Here is a 17909-nt window from a genome sequence, read left to right on the forward strand (position 1 = left end):
CGATTTTTATTTGTTTTGTTTTTTTATTATTAACTAGTGAACTTGCACTTCTAGTGTTGTGGACGACCGGGTGGCCAGTGCTTTGTGCAAGAGTTGAACTAACGACTCAATATTTTAACCAACTATGCTATAGGCATAGTGTAGCTGGTCGAGTTAGGAGGCTGTATTAAGGCATGTCTCTAGTTTAATTCTCGTGGGCGCTATGTTCATGTGTCTTAAGGCGGTAGGGGGTGACACCAAGCTTAAGGATGCACCGTTGCTATTGTTGACATCGACGCAGCTCAGAACCCTAGGGGAAATAGGGGGACCTTCGGGCATTTTTCGGGCGATCGGTTTAATATCCCTTACTCACCCAAAACCATTATTTTTTCCTCATTTATGGTTTGGGGTTACTTTATCACTTACATTAATAGATTTAATGTATACCTTTCAACTTTAGTGTCATACTTGTTACTGGTTACTGTAGATATAATAATGTAATAAAAAGTGACAACAGCCATCAGCCATCAGATTCGAACATCAAACCTCTTCCTTGCTGCTCAATTTCGCTATGCCTCTCCAATTTGAAACGTTTGATAATTAGATTGGCCATCTTATGACTAAAGTGTTATGATGAGAACTTGCACACATGGAACGAAACATTTGCAGATTTTCATATTTTGAATGGCCCGTATAAATGATCGGAGAGCAACCTTAGGAGGCGTTTGATGAGCTGAAAATATCTGAGGAGAGAAAGGCGATATGGGAACACTGGTTTTCTTTCTTCTTGATAAACTCTAGATATTTTTTCCGAGATATCAAACGTCTCCCAAGTCTTTGCTAATTATCAATGGCATTGAAAAATGCTTTTTATAAATTTATTGATAAAAGTCAATAGCATTTTCATTTTATTGAAATGGAATAGTGTTTTAGTTATTTAAAAGGAAAATGTTAAATTAACGCATGCTAAAATGACACTGACGAGCAAATGCATTTCACGTTTTGTAAAATAACGCCGACAATTTCATAAAGCCGCCCCTTATCTCTTGCTGACGTCAGCCCTAAGGCTCTGCACGGGCAGCTCACACGTGCGGAGCGTAGAGAGAGAGAGAAGGGAGAGAAGGGCAGAGGAGAAGGAAAAGGAAAAGGAAGCGGCTGTGGAGAGCTAACCCATTTTAAAGCACAAAAACACAGGGGCTAGTTGGAACGATATCGTTCGTCCGATCGGACGCCACGTCATCGATCCTGCCAATCGGACGGTAGCAAGGGGAGATCGAGGAGCGCCCGGTCTTCGTGTTCGCAGGGGAGAGAGCTCGATACTGTGAGTCCTGAGTCGAAACGCTTCTTCCCTCTCTAATCCTCTCTGTTGTTTTCCTTGGTTGTTCATTGTTTGATTGTGTAGAAATTCGATAGAACTTCTTACGGGGTCAAGAAAATTTTTTCGGTTTTCGTTGTTTTGAATTTCTGAGTTTTTTCCTCCGTTCTTTGGTCGATTTCTAGAGACAGAAAGAGATGGCAGCCATAGATGGGAAGGGGGAGAAGGAGAAGGAAGGGAGGGTCTTGAATGGGGATGTGGAGTATGATGACGATGATGATAATGATGACGACGATGATATGGAAGAGGTGGTTGAGGTGAAGGATGATGATGGTGATGATGATGATGATGATGAGGTGGAGGTGGAAGATGATGGAAACGACGACGACGGCGACGACGACGATGAGAGTGAAGATGATGATGGGGAGGGGGAGGAGGCAGAGGAGGACGATGATCCGATCGTTTCTGGACCGCCAGCTGCTCAGATTCAAGAAATAGATGGTGAAGACGATGATGAAGACGACGAGGATGATGATGGTGACGAGGATGATGGCACTGGTGGCGGCGATGATGACGACGATGACGACGACGACGATGATGATGGGGAGGGGGAGGAAGAAGCGGAGGAAGATGATGGGGATCGGAGGCCGGCGGTCTCTAGGCCGCCTCCTATTCAAATTCAAGAGATAGACGGTGAGGATGAGGATGAGGAGGATGACGACGAGGATGATGGTGATGAGGACGACGAAGGAGCCCAGGCCGGTGCTTCTGGTAGCGGCGGCGGCGGCGGCGGCAGCGGCAGTGTTGAAGATGAAGATGAAGACGGTGGTGATGGTGATGACGACGATGACGAGGGGGAGGTTGATGAACAAGGAGAGGAAGAGGAGGTAAATTTTCTTCACGTCGCTTTTATCACTTCTGTGTTTTTCTTTAAATTTTCCTTTTGTGATGGATTGGAGAAAGCTTGTAATTAGACACTTTTTTTTTTCAAGTTCTTGCACGGTGGCAATTCTTTTTCCTTTTTCTCGGGCCGTAGGTTGCCGTGAGATTAGGGTTCTTCTCAGTGGAACTTACTAGGACCACCATTAATACGATATCTATGGTTGCTTTCTTTCTGTCTTGTTTGTTCATGTCTATAGTTTTATTTGATTTTCTGTTGTTGCGTTTGCTTTCTAAAGTTCAAACATTAAAATAATGTTTTGTTTTCTTAGACTGACTTGTTCTGTGAAAGCATAAATTTCTTTGGATTTGTTTTAAACGCTTTTTTGCTGTTAAGAGTTGCCCATAGGTGTCGGTGGCTTGTTAAACGGAAGGTTGCTTTGTCGGGAAGAGAATGAACAGGAATTTATGCGTGTTAAATGTTTTGTGTTCCTTTGTGTTTCTATTTGTGTTTGCTAGAAGTAGGGTGGTGGAGATCTGTACATTGTTATATTGTGTTTCTGATGAATTCTTTTTTAGGGATGATTCAGTTAGAGATTTGGGGCGGGCGAGATAAAAGTGGAGATATAATTTATTATCCTCAATCTATCTTAGCTCTTCCTTAATCCCTGGTCCTTTTTTCATTAATTTATTGGTTTTTTTCTAAATGCTGCTGACAAATTGGAGCTACCAATTCTTTTTTGGAACAGCTTTTTCCATAGTTGGAATGGAAGAGAGCCGAAAAACAGAATTTGCTGTTCCGGTCCTTGAGTTAAACTTTCCTTTATTGGGCAAGGTCGATTCTTTGAAAAGTAAAATGACAAAAGGACATTAGAGAGAGACCTAATCAGTGGATGAATCGATCACCTTATGTCTTTAACTGGGCAGAGCCTGCTTGCGCACAGTCAGCGAGGGGTTCCCATTGTTCAAGAGGCTTTCCCATGAGAATTTCATGCTACTGGGGATGTGACTCATTAGAAATTAATCAAAGAGCAGATCTCTGTCATTGGAAGGAAAAGGTGTTTCACTCGAAACCTATTTGGGAGTAGATTAATTAGTGATTATGGCAGAGAAGTACAATTAGGTTTCATAAACTTTGAGGCCGTTTGCATACTGTTTTGAGGGACGTGAGAAGCTGAACATTCAGTTCCTTGTGCCTGCAGAACAGGAAGACAAACATTGCCTTTTTGGTGCTTCATTTGTTTACTGCAGAATCAATTCTCCTCTGTAAACAGGAGTTTTCATTCTTCACCATTCTGAGGGGGAGCTCGGAACACCAAAATCATGTTCCATGGGAGGTGAAATGGATCCAGTCATGGCCCGCATTTGATTTCTTAAACACCCTGCAGAATAACCAGAGTTCCTGTTTGCCATTCGGCCGGTTTGGAAATGCCCTCGTTATTACCTTGGTTTGGTTAGTGATTATGCTGTAGAAACTGCCTTAAGGTTTTTTTTTCACATTTAATCATTGTCATCTTAGTTACAAGTGTAGAAGCGGTTGATGTTTAACATTCTTAAGGTTGCCATATGCTTTTACTTTAAATGGGATGCACCTCGATAGTGAAATTTTGATTTGGTTCAGTAATTGCTGATTATTTTGGTCCACCTGGTTACTGACGCTCATGACCTTCAAGTTTAAAAGGTTAAAGAGTTTGACAATCCAAGTTCATCTGTTGGCATAATCTGCTGTTTTACCTAGCTTCTAATGGGGGAAAAGGAAGAAGTTTAGTTCATTTGGCATCATGATATTCATATTGTTGGTCCACTCTCGCACCATTTAGTATTCTCTGTTCAAAACGTTATATATACATACTGGAGTGGTAGAACAGCGTCTTTACATCATTTTGATCTGCTTATGTCTGTTTAAACTTAAACATTAAGTTATCGTTTCTAGCATTCGCAGCTGATCCTGTCATTATTCATCTTGAATTTAGGAGTTGGGAACAGAATATCTAGTTCGCCCGGTCGGTCATGCAGAGGATGAAGAAGGTGCTAGTGATTTCGAGCCTGGAGAAGAAAATGGTGATGATGAAGACCTGGGTAAAGATGATGATGATGATGATGATGACGACGATGATGATGATGACAGTGATGATGGTACCGGCGGTGGAAAAGTTGAAACTCCGTTGCAAAAGAAGAGGTCTAGGAGTGACGAAGTGGAGGATGAGAGACCATCAAAGCGGTAAACCTGACTTTATGGCCTTCATAACCTCCCAGAACAAACATTCTCTAGACAGTAGAACACCCTTTTATCTGCAGCAGGCACCAGACAGCCAAAAGATGATCAGGTTTGCAGAATGAAACTGGGTGTGAACTCAATGAACCTGAAGGTTCGGTCGTGAGAAAACAGTAGTTCTGGGTTTTGTACAAGTTCTCTTTTTTCTTTTCTCAACGGGACTTTTTTTTTGGTGATATATCGATAGCTGATTAGAACAAATATTTTGTTTTGTTGTTCTTGACCCTGGCGTTTCTTTCTTTTTCTTAACTCAACTATTCTAACCCATCTGGGGGTTCTGTCACTAGGCATTTCTGATACTGCATCTCAATGTTCCTTAGTTTACTTTATTCTGCTCCTGTAACCAATTTCTGCAGCATATCCTCTGTTGTTTCCTGTTTCTTTGTTTTGTTGTTCTGTATTCATATACATGCTTAATTTTTTTATGATTATTTGGTGATGTCTTAGTTCTGCCAATCCCAAAACCCAGACTGTTCTGGGGGAGGGGAGCTTTGCCACTCTGCTTGAAACACAGAATGTTTCAACTTATGTTTGAAAACACATAAGTTGGTTCTTATTGTTCTGCACAGCATGTTAGAGGTTTAGAACAGAAAAACTTTTAAAACTGCAAAATTCTCTATCTTCCATAAAAGAAATAAGATAACATATTAGCTCAGTTGATAGATATAGTTAATAACAGGTTACTGTATTTTATATTGCAATTCAATGTGAAAAGAAATAGAATGTTATTCGATTGAAACTCAGGTATAAATATCTCTACCAACAGGTTTATATATGTCAGCCATGAGAAACTTGAGACCGTTTATGGGATTCAAGAGAGGTTTGTTCCGGGTCACCGGAGTTGTTCGGGTCTATCGGTCGGGACTGTTCCCATCCACTCTCCGGGCCTTGCGAAGGCATTCCAATCGGAGGAGTTATAATTCTAAATATATCTTTGTAAGTGATCATAATATGACAATTTTACAAAAGGCAAGCTCAACGCTCTATGTTGCTTATAGCAAAGAGGCAGTTGAACAAAACATTCTCAAAATTTCTTGCCTGCTTTCATTGTATCACTAAAAGTTTGAGTCTGTTTTGTAAAATTTTGAAGCAATTTTTATTTTTCATTAAAAATAGTTCAAAATAAATATCTTTTGGTAGATTGATAGGTTTTGATATGACCCATGAGGGTTTTGTCATTTCGTTTTTGTAGCTAAATTGGATTTTGATGGCATTTGGACCCGGTTTTGAATATATTCAGCTGTCCTGGATCCTGCCATCTTATCCATTTGGATTTTCCGGTGTTACCCAAACCAATAAAATAGCGACCCAACAGAGGTATTGATACATTTTTAGATAAATAGATCCAAATAAGAGGGTCTGAATAATTTGGATCAGGTGATCCAGAAACCTTGGCATGCCAAGCCTCAAAACATTATTGTTACGGATCCACATGTTCTCCAATACGAATATTGATGATACAGACTTATCTGGATCCCACTGTAACAATGGGTTTGAGCTATAAAGACCAACTGGGCCGGGCGGGGCTTAGTTGAAAAATCTGAATCTGGTCCAGATCCAGGTTTGCTCCATCTAAACTTGGGGATGTCGGGAAGTTCCTGATTGTGAGATCGACGGCTGCTGTTTGTTGATCGACAATCGGACGGTGAATATTTGTGTCCGCCCTGCAAAGAAACCCAAACTCTAGACCTACCCCTGATTGGAGTCCGACGTCGTTTCCTTCCTCCCCCGATATATTAAAACGACCGTTAAGAATACCAATCCCTAGAGCGTTAATTTCTGGTGAAATTTATTTATTAATTTTTCCAGTTGAGAAACTTAGAAAAGTAAGATGGAAGACCCGATTTTAACGGAGCAAATGTCTTAACTTGTTAATTTATCGCTGTATTTTCAAGGTTGTATACTCCTAGGAAAATGTCGCGAGATTCCTTATATGAGTTATTGGGGGGAAAAGTATTAATCTATCCGTTTCTTTACCTTTGTACAAAAACGATATTTTCATTTAAAGGTTCGCATTTTAATCGACATCCCTCGTTTTAAAAAGCGGCCGATGAGTTGTTCTCTCACTTTATTTTAGCATTATCGCCGATATTTTACTGTATGACATCAGCCCTAAGCCCCACACGGGCGCTCCACACGTGCGAAGGGAAGAGGTAAGAGAGACAAACGTCCAGGAAGAGTTGCTATGTAAAGCACAAAAACACACGGCTGGCAGGAGGAGTCTCGTTCGTCCGATCGGTCGCCACGTCATCGATCCGGCCAATCGGACGGTAGATAGGCGGGAACGAGGTGCGGGGGGGTTCGTGTTCGCAGGAGGGCTCTCGATACTGCTAGTCTGAGCCGCAACCCTTCGCCTGTCTCTCTTTCTCTCTCCATCGTTGTTTTGTGATGCTTTTGCTCTTTATTTCTTTGTGGGATTATTGTTAGGTAGATTGAATTCTCTTGTTTGGTGAGAGAAATCTCTTGGGTTCTCCTTGTTTCTGAATTTCTGTGCTTATTGTGAGATTTTTTGGGTTAATTCTAGAGAGAGAAGGAGATGGCTGCCAGGGATGGGAAGGGAGAGAAGGAGAAGGATGGGAGTGTCTTTGATGGAGATATGGAGTATGATGAAGATGGTTGGTATGACGAAGAAGATGATGAGGATGTAAAGGAGGTGGTCGAACCGAAGGACGATGATGGTGATAATGACGATGATGTGGAAGAGGAGGATGTGGACGAAGACGATGATGAAGACCTCGATGGAAGCGAAGAAGATGATGATGATGATGATGATGGGGAGGAGGAGGAGGCGGAGGAAGACAACGATGCGACGGTGTCCAGGCCGCCTGTTGCGCAGATCCAGGAGATAGACGGCGAGGATGATGACGACGACGACGATGACGATGATGGTGATGAGGATGATGGGACCGGTGGCGGTGATGAAGATGATGATGATGATGAGGAGGAGGATGAGGATGATGATGAGGGGGAGGAGGAGGCGGAGGAAGATGATGGGGTCGAGGGTGCTACGTTGTCCAGACCGCCTACTGCCCAGATTCAGGAGATAGATGGGGAGGATGACGACGACGACGACGACGAGGATGATGATGGAGATGAGGATGATGAAGGCGGCGATGCAGGTGCTTCTGGTAGTGGTGGTGGTAGTGGTAGCGGCGGTGCTGGTGTTGATGATGATGATGAAGATGACGACGACGACGACGACGACGATGATGATGAAGGCGAGGTTGATGAGCAAGGAGAGGAAGAGGAGGTAACTTTTATTGAGAACGTTTTCCTATCCCTGTTCTTTCACGTCTGTACTTTTTCTCTTCTAATGAATTGTGCGCATGATGCTGTGGTAAGGTTTCGCTGTAGTGCTTTCTTCAATCTACTCCACGGTCTGTTTAGTCTTTTCCGTTTCTTGTTTGTTGTTTCCTATGGCTGATAAAGGTTTATGTCTATGTTTTATTTGATTTTCCACCGTCAGTTTTGCAGAATATTTCGGATTTATGAAATGTTTTTTTTTGACCTAGTTGTTTTATAGGGCGTATTTCATTTCTTTCTGTGTATGGTTGTACATAGTTTTTGATAGGTTGGTCGAACAGGAAGTTTTCTTATCAAAAGAGGGCGTGTCGTGGTCGAGAACCACGCCTATTATTGCTTTTTCTGTATTGCGATACTATTTTACTGATGATTGAAGTTGAACAGAAAATTCCAGTGGGATTTATGTTTCGACCTTACTTTTCTGCCTGGTTCCTTTTATTTATCCGTCTTTCTTAACCTGGGTCCTTTTAATTTCCTCCAATGTGTGATAGTAACCTAGTGAAGGAATTTCTTGTTCTCAATCCTGTGGACCTCTCGCGTTTGGCTTATGTGCAAGTTCCAAGTGACTCCTAGGACGTCTTCTTTAGCTTGTCTAGATTGTCTTCAAAATTTCAGACTGCCCCTTACATGAATAAGCAAAATTGTGATGCGTCGGTATGGATTTGAGGTGTAATTTTGGACCAGTCTCTTTATTGCCAACTAAGTGAAGTTCATTTGAACCAGATTGATTCTGCGGTCTTTGGCAGAAAAGAAGAAAACTGATTTGTCTTCCCCAGCTTTCTTGTGATTATGCATAAATGTTTTTAGTTATGCATCCGAACTACCATGTTCTTTATGTCTTTTGGTGTCACTGTTTAAAGTTTGTACTACCTTGACAGTCTTTTCAAAGTCTGTGCACAGCCTTTAGGTCTTTACTTTTAATATTTTTCGGTTCTATTCAACTCTATTGGCGTTTGGAATGTTGTAATTTTTTTATTAAAACTTAAAAGTGACAGTTCTGTAGCGCGGTGTGCATATTCAACAGCTTTTACCTGCTCAAATTAACTGTGGAATTAATGTTTCTGGCATTTTGACCAATTCTAAGATTAATCCTTTCTGCATTTAGGAGCTGGGAACGGAATACCTTGTTCGGCCTGTTGGGCGTGCAGAGGATGAAGAAGCTGCTAGTGATTTTGAGCCAGGTGATGAAAATGGTGAGGATGAGGATCTAGATGAAGATGAAGATGATGGCAGTGACAATGACGACGACGATGATGGTGGTGGAAAGGTTGAAATTCCAGTGCAGAAGAAGAGGTCCAGAAGTGAGGAAGAGGACGATGAACGGCCACCAAAGCGATAAACACAATTTTCTGGCCTCCATGGACGTTGCTTCCCCAAAGCGCACATTCTCTAATCTGCCTGTCATCTGCAAAATTCAATAGGTAGCCAAAGATGTTCAGGATTGCAGATGCATGCTGGGTCTGAACTTTAAGACCCTGAGGGGATTCACTCATGAGATAACACAGTGGTTCTGGTTTTAAAGGGAATTTTTGATGATACAAGTTCTTTTCTGTCTTTAGCTGGATTTAAACCAATATTTTTCCCGTTTTTGAGCATGGCTTTCTTCATCCTTCTCCTGACCGATTTGGGTCCTGCTACTAGAGTTCCTTGTGTTCCTTAGCATTCCGTTGTAATTATTATCTCCATGGTTCCCCCTCTGTCCTGTTGATTCTGTTCTTTGTATTCAATATGCTTGCCCATTCGCTTGACGGTGATGTCTTTAGTTCTGCAATCAAAACCCGTCTGCGGAACGTGTGCCACTGTTCTTGATACAAAAACCTATGTTGTTTGCCATTGATGCAGCCTGTCGTGGTGAAAAAGCCACCTAGTTGACCTTTCATATATTATTCATCTGCAACAAAGTTGATGGGGAAGTTTGTGGAGTAAATGGTATCTGTTTTTTCTACTTGGGGACAGATGGAACCCACTCTGATGTTGATTTTGTCGATGTCACCGTCTCTGACTCTGAGGTGGAAGCCATTAACTACAGCTGTAAATGACCTCATCTAAAGGTCTCTTTGAAGTAAAACCGGGACACAGTTTTGGAGTATATGCTTGATTCTTGCCTTTCTCTTGAAGTTTTGGCATCTGTGATCTGTTAAAGTATGCCAAGATGGATTTTTTTTTATCCTTTTTGTCTTGGAATTAAGAGGGTAATCTTCATTTCATTTGATGGATGAAGACTTATATGATGAGCAGGATTAGGATCTTTATTTATCATCATGTTCTTGATTTCAATTAACAAAAGATGGAGGATTTATGGGTTTCCGCTTCTAATTCATCTACATTTTGGGTTTAAAGCCATCTAATTGGATTTCTTTTCTTTTCTTTTTTTCTGTTTCTGGTGGGTTTTTTCCTTTTTTTGCCAGGGAACTTGACCCCATGGTGAGGCTTAGAAATGAGTGGTGCTGTTTGCTGTGCTATGTTCCCACATTGGCTTCACTGTGCAAGAAGAGTTCATTGTTTTGTACAGCTGGCTGCCTGATGCGATGGAGCCTTGATTTATGAATTGCCTGCCGCGTCACCAACCATACAATATCACCGCCAAATCTCATAAAGAGAGCCAGCGAGTTCACGCAAAGGACAAGCCTCTCCATGTGGGACTGTCGGCCATGAAAATTTGGTTGGTAATGTATCTTGAAGAACAAGTAACGAAAGATCCTCACGGCTTCAAAATTCGGGCGTTACATTGAAAATATCGGCTTTCTTTAAATTCCGATATTTTAGATGACAGCGTTAGACGTTTGAACGATTGTCCGAATCGGCGGACTCTATGATCAAACCCCCCCTCCAATTCTTTGTTGGTTTTCATATTTTTCTATTTTATTTGATTTTTTGGACTTTAATTTGATCCGATGCTGGTTCTAATTGAAATTTTAAATTAATTAGATTTAGTCAAACAATAAAATGCAAGAGAGAGAGAATTTAAAACTACGATTTATTTTAAAAATCTGTTTACGTTGAATATAGTAGTATTCAACCATAACTTATAAGTCACATTGTCTCAAAATTGTTTCTGTCAATGTCAATTGCCAAAAAAATAAATATAGGTTTGGGAAAGGGTCTCTAATCTGAGATGCAAATATTAGAGATCTAAACCATTTAATTCTAAATCGAATGTCATAGGATGACTTAGATTTGATTTGATGTCCCTAATATCTGAAATTCAGACGCTGTTCATGCAGATGAATTATTACATATTCTTTAATGTTTTAAAATTTGCAATGTTTTAAAAATAATAAAAAAGTGAGCTGCATCTGGGTGAACCAAATCCGTTTACTAAGGATCCGATTCGAATCAAGTGATAGAGGCTGATTTCAGCAACCTAAATGAGCGATAAGTGCAGTCCTTTGTGTGCAGAATCGTGGATAATCGGATCGAATTGCTGTCCTGCGTTTCAAATCCTGATTTGATTAATAAGCGAAACCTTTTTCTTGTTTTGGTTCAGATCCATGTAAGCACGTTCAACTTGAAGGGTAAGCCCCGATCCATTGGCGAACTTCCAAGATCCATTCTAGGCCTCCAGTACCGTACCCATGTCCGGTGGTCCGCCGGAGTGTAGGGACTCGGATCAGCCGGAGTTCCCGTCGCTCCATCTGGTCATGGATGGTGCCCTAGCCGGCGACGCCGCTGGCGTTCTGGCTTCTCATCTGGCAGGGTTGACGATGGAGGTCGTGGGCGGTGGCGAAGAAGGCTCAGTCGCGGCTGCGGAGCTCCCCAAGAGGGAGGAGTCAGCGGAGGTGAACCGGTGGACCGGGCGGCCGTTGTCGGTTCGATTCTACGAGCTCCTTGAGAAGAGGAAGACGCTCCCGGTGTGGCAGCAGAGGCAGGAGTTCATGGAAGCTCTAGAGAGCAACCAAACGCTCATCCTTGTTGGGGAGACCGGCAGCGGCAAGACGACGCAGGTGGGCGGCGTTCTATTCTTCGTCCCTTTGCCTTCTTGTCGCGATTAACTATTTGTTTGGCCTCACAGCCTTTTTATCTTGAACGTGGTGTTTAGGTGGTTTTGCTTGTTCGAGATAATTTGGGGAATTCTTGCGCTTTCTGATGGTGAGGTTTCAGAGAGGTGCGAAGTGGGGAGGGGAAGCGGAAGCGGAAACGAGAAATCGGGAAATTTTATGAATGGTAGAAGTAGAAAAGTAAATGAAAACAAAATGATTAGAAAATCAGTCAGCCATTCTGTTAGAAGTATATGCGCATTAAGGTGAAAAAACCTGAGGAATATTGAAGAAGCAAAAAAAATAATAATGAAATGGCTAAAAAGGGAATGCCAAGTTTAAGGTAATTAAGTATGAAACGGGCTTCCTATTATATCGGGAAGAGGCTTCCCATGAACAGGAAACGGGTCTTTAATTATATCGGAAACCAGAAATGAACCTCTGGAGTTTTCTATTGTATTAAGATGTAAAATTTCGGTATTCTAAAGCTTGCTTCTGAGGAAGCAAGCTTGACTCTCGTATAGAATCTTCTGGCGACTATATTTCAGATTTATTCCGATTTTCCTTAATTTGCTTAAAGTTCAAGTGCTGAGCTCTGTGTGTGTGTGTGTGTGTGTGTGTGTGTGTGTGTGCGTGTGTGCGTGTGTTTGTGCAGTGTAGGTCTGATGTTCAGCCGTTGTTGTACTATGTCAATGTAGAACACCGCCATGACTACGCTTTCCTCTTTGGTTTATATAATCAGTAAACTGATTAGTCTTTCGGGGTCACACGGGTGGACCTGTTGCATGTTGTGTGGAACACCTGGTCATCTGATCCTCGTCCTTCTTGGTGGAGTTTATTTTTGGACTTTTGGCACTAAATCAACGTGTTGCTTTAAGAAAAAAAAAGAATTATGTTACACCAATGGGATTAACCGTGTATTCTGCAGTCAAAATTCTAAATGAGTTTTTTCTTTATTGGGCTTGGACTTAGAGTGTGAGTTGTGTAGTTTGAGGATCAGATACTTATAAAGTAATGAATCTAATGATACCATTTGGCAGATCCCTCAGTTTATAGTTGAAGCTGGTTACACGAGCGACCACAAGCAGGTTGCGTGCACACAACCTCGTAGGGTGGCTGCAATGTCTGTATCTCGTCGAGTTGCAGAGGAGATGGATGTGAGCATTGGAGAAGAAGTTGGTTACAGCATTAGGTTTGAGGATTGTAGTGGCCCTAAAACTATTCTGAAGTAAGTTGTTGGCTCTAATCTTGGCTTGCTCATGGTCTTGTTTGTTACAAATAATTGATCTGAAACTTTATTGGGCATGTGTAGTGAATTTTGTATTGTTTTTTCTGCTCATGGATCAAAGTGGGTGTAGGAATCAAGATGAGGAGCTTGTGGTTCTGCTTGTTCTAGCTTGTTAAATGATCTCATCATGCTGAATAGTGATTCTATGTGCTTAGTGTGTCTCAGTGCATCTGCCAATAATTAGTAGTTTATGATATATTGCGTCTAGAGTTCATTTGAAGAAACTTCCTGTGCCTTTTTTGGGTAAATAAATATGTGTGGATTGAAAATTGTATTCAAAGTACATTTTCTCATGATTGAGCAGGAAGCCCAGAATCCAAATTTTATTTCTTTTAGTATTGAAAGTTATTACTTCATGTGAAAAAGGTCTAGCCTGAGCTTTTGGCCATTTTAATTCCGTTTGTTTAGGGGCTTGCTGTGCACACTAGACAAGCTTGAACGTGTCAAGCTCTTTTTTTTTTTTTATTGCGGCCCTGAGAGCTCTTTTTTATTGACACAGGTATTTAACTGATGGGATGCTTTTGAGAGAAGCAATGTCAGATCCATTTCTGGAGTGTTATCGAGTAATAATTTTGGACGAGGCTCATGAGAGGACTCTGTCAACCGATGTGCTTTTTGGGCTTCTTAAGGGAGTTCTGAAAAACAGAGCTGATTTGAAGCTTGTTGTCATGAGTGCGACCCTTGAAGCAGAAAAGTTTCGGAGTTATTTTGAAGGAGCGCCACTTATGAAAGTACCTGGAAGGCTACATCCTGTAGAGATCTTTTACACTGAGGAGCCTGAGAGGGATTATCTTGATGCGGCAATTAGGACTGTAGTGCACATACACATGCAAGAACCTACTGGTGATATTCTTGTTTTCCTTACTGGAGAGGAAGAAATTGAGGATGCTTGTAGGAAGATAAACATGGAGGTTAGCAATCTTGGTGACCAGGTTGGACCTGTGAAAGTAGTGCAACTGTATTCTACTTTGCCTCCTGCAATGCAGCAGAGGATATTTGATCCTGCTCCACCACCAAGGAAAGAGGGTGGTCCTCCTGGAAGGAAGATTATTGTCTCAACAAATATTGCCGAAACTTCTCTAACCATAGACGGGATTGTTTATGTCATTGACCCTGGGTTTGCAAAGCAAAAGGTGTATAATCCACGAGTACGAGTGGAATCCCTATTGGTCTCTCCCATTTCAAAGGCTAGTGCACACCAGAGGGCAGGGCGTGCTGGTAGAACACAGCCAGGAAAATGCTTTAGACTTTACACAGAAAAGAGTTTCAGTAGTGATCTTCAGCCCCAAACACATCCTGAAATCCTTCGCTCCAATCTTGGAAATGTTGTCCTCACTTTGAAGAAGCTAGGGATTCATGACCTTGTACACTTTGATTTTATGGATCCCCCTGCTCCAGAAACTCTAATGCGAGCTTTAGAGCTTCTGAATTATTTGGGTGCACTGGATGATGAAGGGAACCTCACCAAGTTGGGGGAGATTATGAGTGAATTCCCTTTAGATCCTCAAATGTCAAAGATGCTTGTTGTCAGTCCCAAGTTCAACTGTTCCAATGAAATCCTGTCAATCTCTGCTATGCTTTCAGGTAGGCGAGCCTGCAATGTAATTGTTGAGCTACTGAGTTTGTATGGTATAATTTTTTGTGTCATTTTGATGCTCCATACCTCTTTTTATGATCCAGCAGATAAAGCTGTAACTTATATGTTAGCAACTATAAAATAAATGATTCAGATAACCACCATGAATGCAGTTATTGATGTTGATAATGGGTGTATGTAATCTTCCATGACTTTTTTCTAGGAATACCTGATCATCCTTCACGGTGGTAACGATTCTACATTCTTGTGAACTTGTCTATGGTTGATTTTTGTGAACTTATCTTAAGAAATTCATGGTGCCTGTTTGTATGTGCTTGAAGATTGTGTGATTTTTTTTTCGGCACATGCATATCTATTTATTGATGCCCGAAGAGCTTGTTTTTTCCATATAACCTGTTATTGGCAATTGCCAAAGTCAACTTTTGATCCTTGTAGTTAATGGCTGATGCAATTCTGTTTGCATCTATAATGAAGCAAACTGTTGCTCTTGCCTTTATGCGTTTGCTAACCTATCGCATCCTCAACCATGCACCAATTTAATTTTTCTTTAGTTCCCAACTGCTTTGTCAGGCCCAGGGATGCTCAGAAAGCAGCAGATGCAGCAAAAGCTAGGTTTTGCCACATTGATGGGGATCATCTGACACTGCTCAATGTTTATCATGCGTACAAGCAGAACAGTGAGTAGTAGTTGTGTTTAGTCCAAAGTATTAGTTACAATAGCAGTAAGCATTTCCGTGGATGAATATTCATAGTTGGCGATATGTGAATCACTTGTTTCAAACTTAAAAGAAGAATAATGATGTCACAGATGAAGATTTGGCGTGGTGTTATGAGAATTTTGTGAACCATAGAGCTATGAAATCTGCTGATAATGTCAGACAACAGCTTGTGCGTATCATGTCCAGGTTCAACCTCGAGCGGTGCAGCACAGACTTTAAGCACCGTGACTACTATGTCAACATAAGGAAGGCTTTGCTGTCTGGGTATTTTATGCAGGTTGCACACCTTGAGCGTGCTGGTCATTACTTGACTGTGAAAGACAATCAGGTATGGCTGCTTCTCACTCAGATGTTCTTTTTTCCCTGTTAGCTTTATCTATTTTTTTATAAATCAAATTGCAGTAATACTTTTTTAAGCAGGAGGTCCATCTGCATCCCTCAATCAGTCTTGATCACAAGCCCGGATGGGTCATATACAATGAGTATGTCTTGACAAGTAGAAATTTCATCCGCACGGTTACCGACATCCGTGGAGAGTGGTAAGTTGACTTTCATTGTTTGGTTATCGCGACTGAAACATTTCATTCCATTTTTTCAATAACCTCATAAATTTGTTTGCTGTTCATGCGTCCTTTTCCAGTTGTAGATAGAGCTTTTCATGCCTTCTATTAGCCGATGGTTGCACTTAATAGTATATGAGCTGACGCTATGTTCTAATCCTGCCCCAATTTAATTATCAAGCGCAATTTTCTTGTTTTCTCCCTTCGTTTTCTAATATATCAGCTCGGACCCTGTAAAATGCAAGAACTCGTATGGTGCAAAATTGTGGAGCTCCAATGCTACTTTTCGCTTTTTTATAAACTAATATGTATGATTTTCCAGCTCACTGTGCTGATTCTTTGTGTAGGTTGATTGACATTGCCCCCACTACTATGATCTTGTGAATTTCCCTAAATGTGAGGCGAGGTTGGTTCTTGAAAGATTGTTCAATAAGCATAAGAAAGAGAGAAGAGAAGGCAAAAACAGGAAGAAGGCACCGTAGCGATCTGTAAATTCCATGGTTTCACTCATGCATCGCGGGGCAAGCTGAGAAGTTTAAATCATTGTTATGTGACCTTGCCTCTGTTGGCTTGAAACAGGGAGGGATCTATGACGTCCTGTTGAATGTGCAAACATCATTTGAGAATCCCACTTGGGTTCTATCGAATTACTGTCTTCAGGTGCAACTGCATGAAGCTATTGAAATATCTGCTGTTGAATGCCTTTGTCCCTTATTTTCTTTTGGAAAATGTTGTGTGAAGGCAAACTGTATTTTTCGAAATATAATCTAATTTTCTGATAAAATATGCACTACCAACCTTTTCTTTATTATAGTTCGATTAAGGAATCCTGAGTGAGCACGTTGGTAAGCTGGTAAAGTATTGTGCAATGAGGATGCAATCGATCAAGTCTGTGCACCTCTGCTCGAACCATAACTGTGCAACAAATCTGATCTAACGAGGATAATAATACCATGGAAAGGCTCAGGTAGTAGACTGACACGGTTGGGACCAGTGTTCTAGTGTGAGTTTCCATCTCACCCCTGAGCATATTGGCTTGTATCAGCTATTTCTGTTAAACAAAAAAAAATATTTTAGTGAAATATCATTCCAAATGAAGCTAAATTGGGCTGGTTTGGATTGATGCAGGGTGCAGTCTGATATTTGAGCAAGCCCATGTTCCGGGGCAATTTTTTCAGATAGGTAAGGAGAGACCGATTTTTTCAAAACGGTTCAATTGGATATCCAATCCAAATCAGATATATTGACATCCTAAATTCCTAAATTGTAGAGAAAAATTGACCTTTAATCCATCGTAAATAATAATCATAATCATACAAACAAATAAAGTATTATTTTTTTCAGCGACCACTTTTGTTGTCACATGTTCATACTTTTCCAAAAGTTGGTGATAGTCATAGGGCTAAAAACATCTTATGCTCATCATATAATTACCAAGGCAATATCTGGGATGCTAGAAGGTGATGAAAATCATAAAATTGGTGACATTGAGAAGCTTACTATCAGATGAGTCCAGAAAATTTGTCTCATATCATAGATTTCTTTGCATATAATGCTAGAGAATAAAAGGATAAGTAGCATAATCAAACAACTATTTAATTAAAATAAGATTGAACTGCCATGTCTTCTCTCTATGAAAATTAGAATGTGATCCGTTATTTCTGGAGTGCTCAATTGTTTACAATTTTTTACAACCAAAAGACAGCACTTTCCTATGTACTGTTTTACAAACATTTAAAATTGTCCCAATGAAAAATCAATCAACGTTTCTGAAAAGGGATAAGAAGCCATCCATGACAGACTCAACCCAAAGTCTGGGATGTGTCTTTGAAAAGACTCACAGTTAAGACTGAATTATGGTTCTAGTTTAATCTTCTTTCTTAAATGGCGTGCCTCTCTTCAAACAGAAGAGATGATAGAAATTCAGCACACCCAACTTGGGTATACTAGCATTAAGAAGCTTCGTCTATTCTGTTAACAGACTAGTGGTTTGGTAACAAGATTGAATGGTTACTCC

General features: G+C 40.9%; 2 protein-coding genes and 1 pseudogene across 8 annotated transcripts in view; all 3 read left to right on the plus strand.

Moving 5' to 3' along the window:
- The window catches only part of LOC116254889 (long chain acyl-CoA synthetase 1-like), a 93336-nt gene that overhangs the window by 47207 nt on the left and 28220 nt on the right, over positions 1-17909 (plus strand). The gene's annotated exons all lie outside the window — the stretch shown is intronic.
- LOC116255273 (acidic leucine-rich nuclear phosphoprotein 32-related protein-like) lies at positions 1083-10518 on the plus strand. Of its 7 annotated transcripts, none has more exons than XM_050077733.1 (4): positions 1083-1300; positions 1480-2181; positions 4147-4394; positions 6973-7243. In XM_050077733.1, the coding sequence occupies exons 2-4, from the start codon at positions 1492-1494 to the stop codon at positions 7094-7096; spliced, it is 1062 nt and encodes a 353-aa protein (XP_049933690.1). In that variant the 5' UTR covers positions 1083-1300; positions 1480-1491; the 3' UTR covers positions 7097-7243. The 7 variants fall into 7 exon arrangements, 6 of the variants coding, with proteins under 6 accessions (XP_049933690.1, XP_049933691.1, XP_049933695.1 ...); XM_050077734.1 differs by having other exon boundaries at positions 1486-2181; XM_050077738.1 differs by lacking the exons at positions 4147-4394; positions 6973-7243 and adding an exon at positions 8857-9918 and having other exon boundaries at positions 1088-1300.
- LOC116254302 (probable pre-mRNA-splicing factor ATP-dependent RNA helicase DEAH2) lies at positions 11097-16591 on the plus strand (annotated as a pseudogene).

Source organism: Nymphaea colorata, chromosome 5, assembly GCF_008831285.2.
Source record: "Nymphaea colorata isolate Beijing-Zhang1983 chromosome 5, ASM883128v2, whole genome shotgun sequence".
In the NCBI taxonomy this organism is placed as follows: domain Eukaryota; kingdom Viridiplantae; phylum Streptophyta; class Magnoliopsida; order Nymphaeales; family Nymphaeaceae; genus Nymphaea; species Nymphaea colorata.

Excerpts from the sequence above, each read along its gene's own strand:
- LOC116255273 (XM_050077733.1), top strand. The coding sequence starts at position 1,492 with ATGGCAGCCATAGATGGGAAGGGGGAGAAGGAGAAGGAAGGGAGGGTC. Across the intron at positions 2,182-4,146 it reads AACAAGGAGAGGAAGAGGAG|GAGTTGGGAACAGAATATCT; the intron begins GTAAATTTTCTT and ends TCTTGAATTTAG. Across the intron at positions 4,395-6,972 it reads GATGAGAGACCATCAAAGCG|AGAGAGAAGGAGATGGCTGC; the intron begins GTAAACCTGACT and ends GGTTAATTCTAG.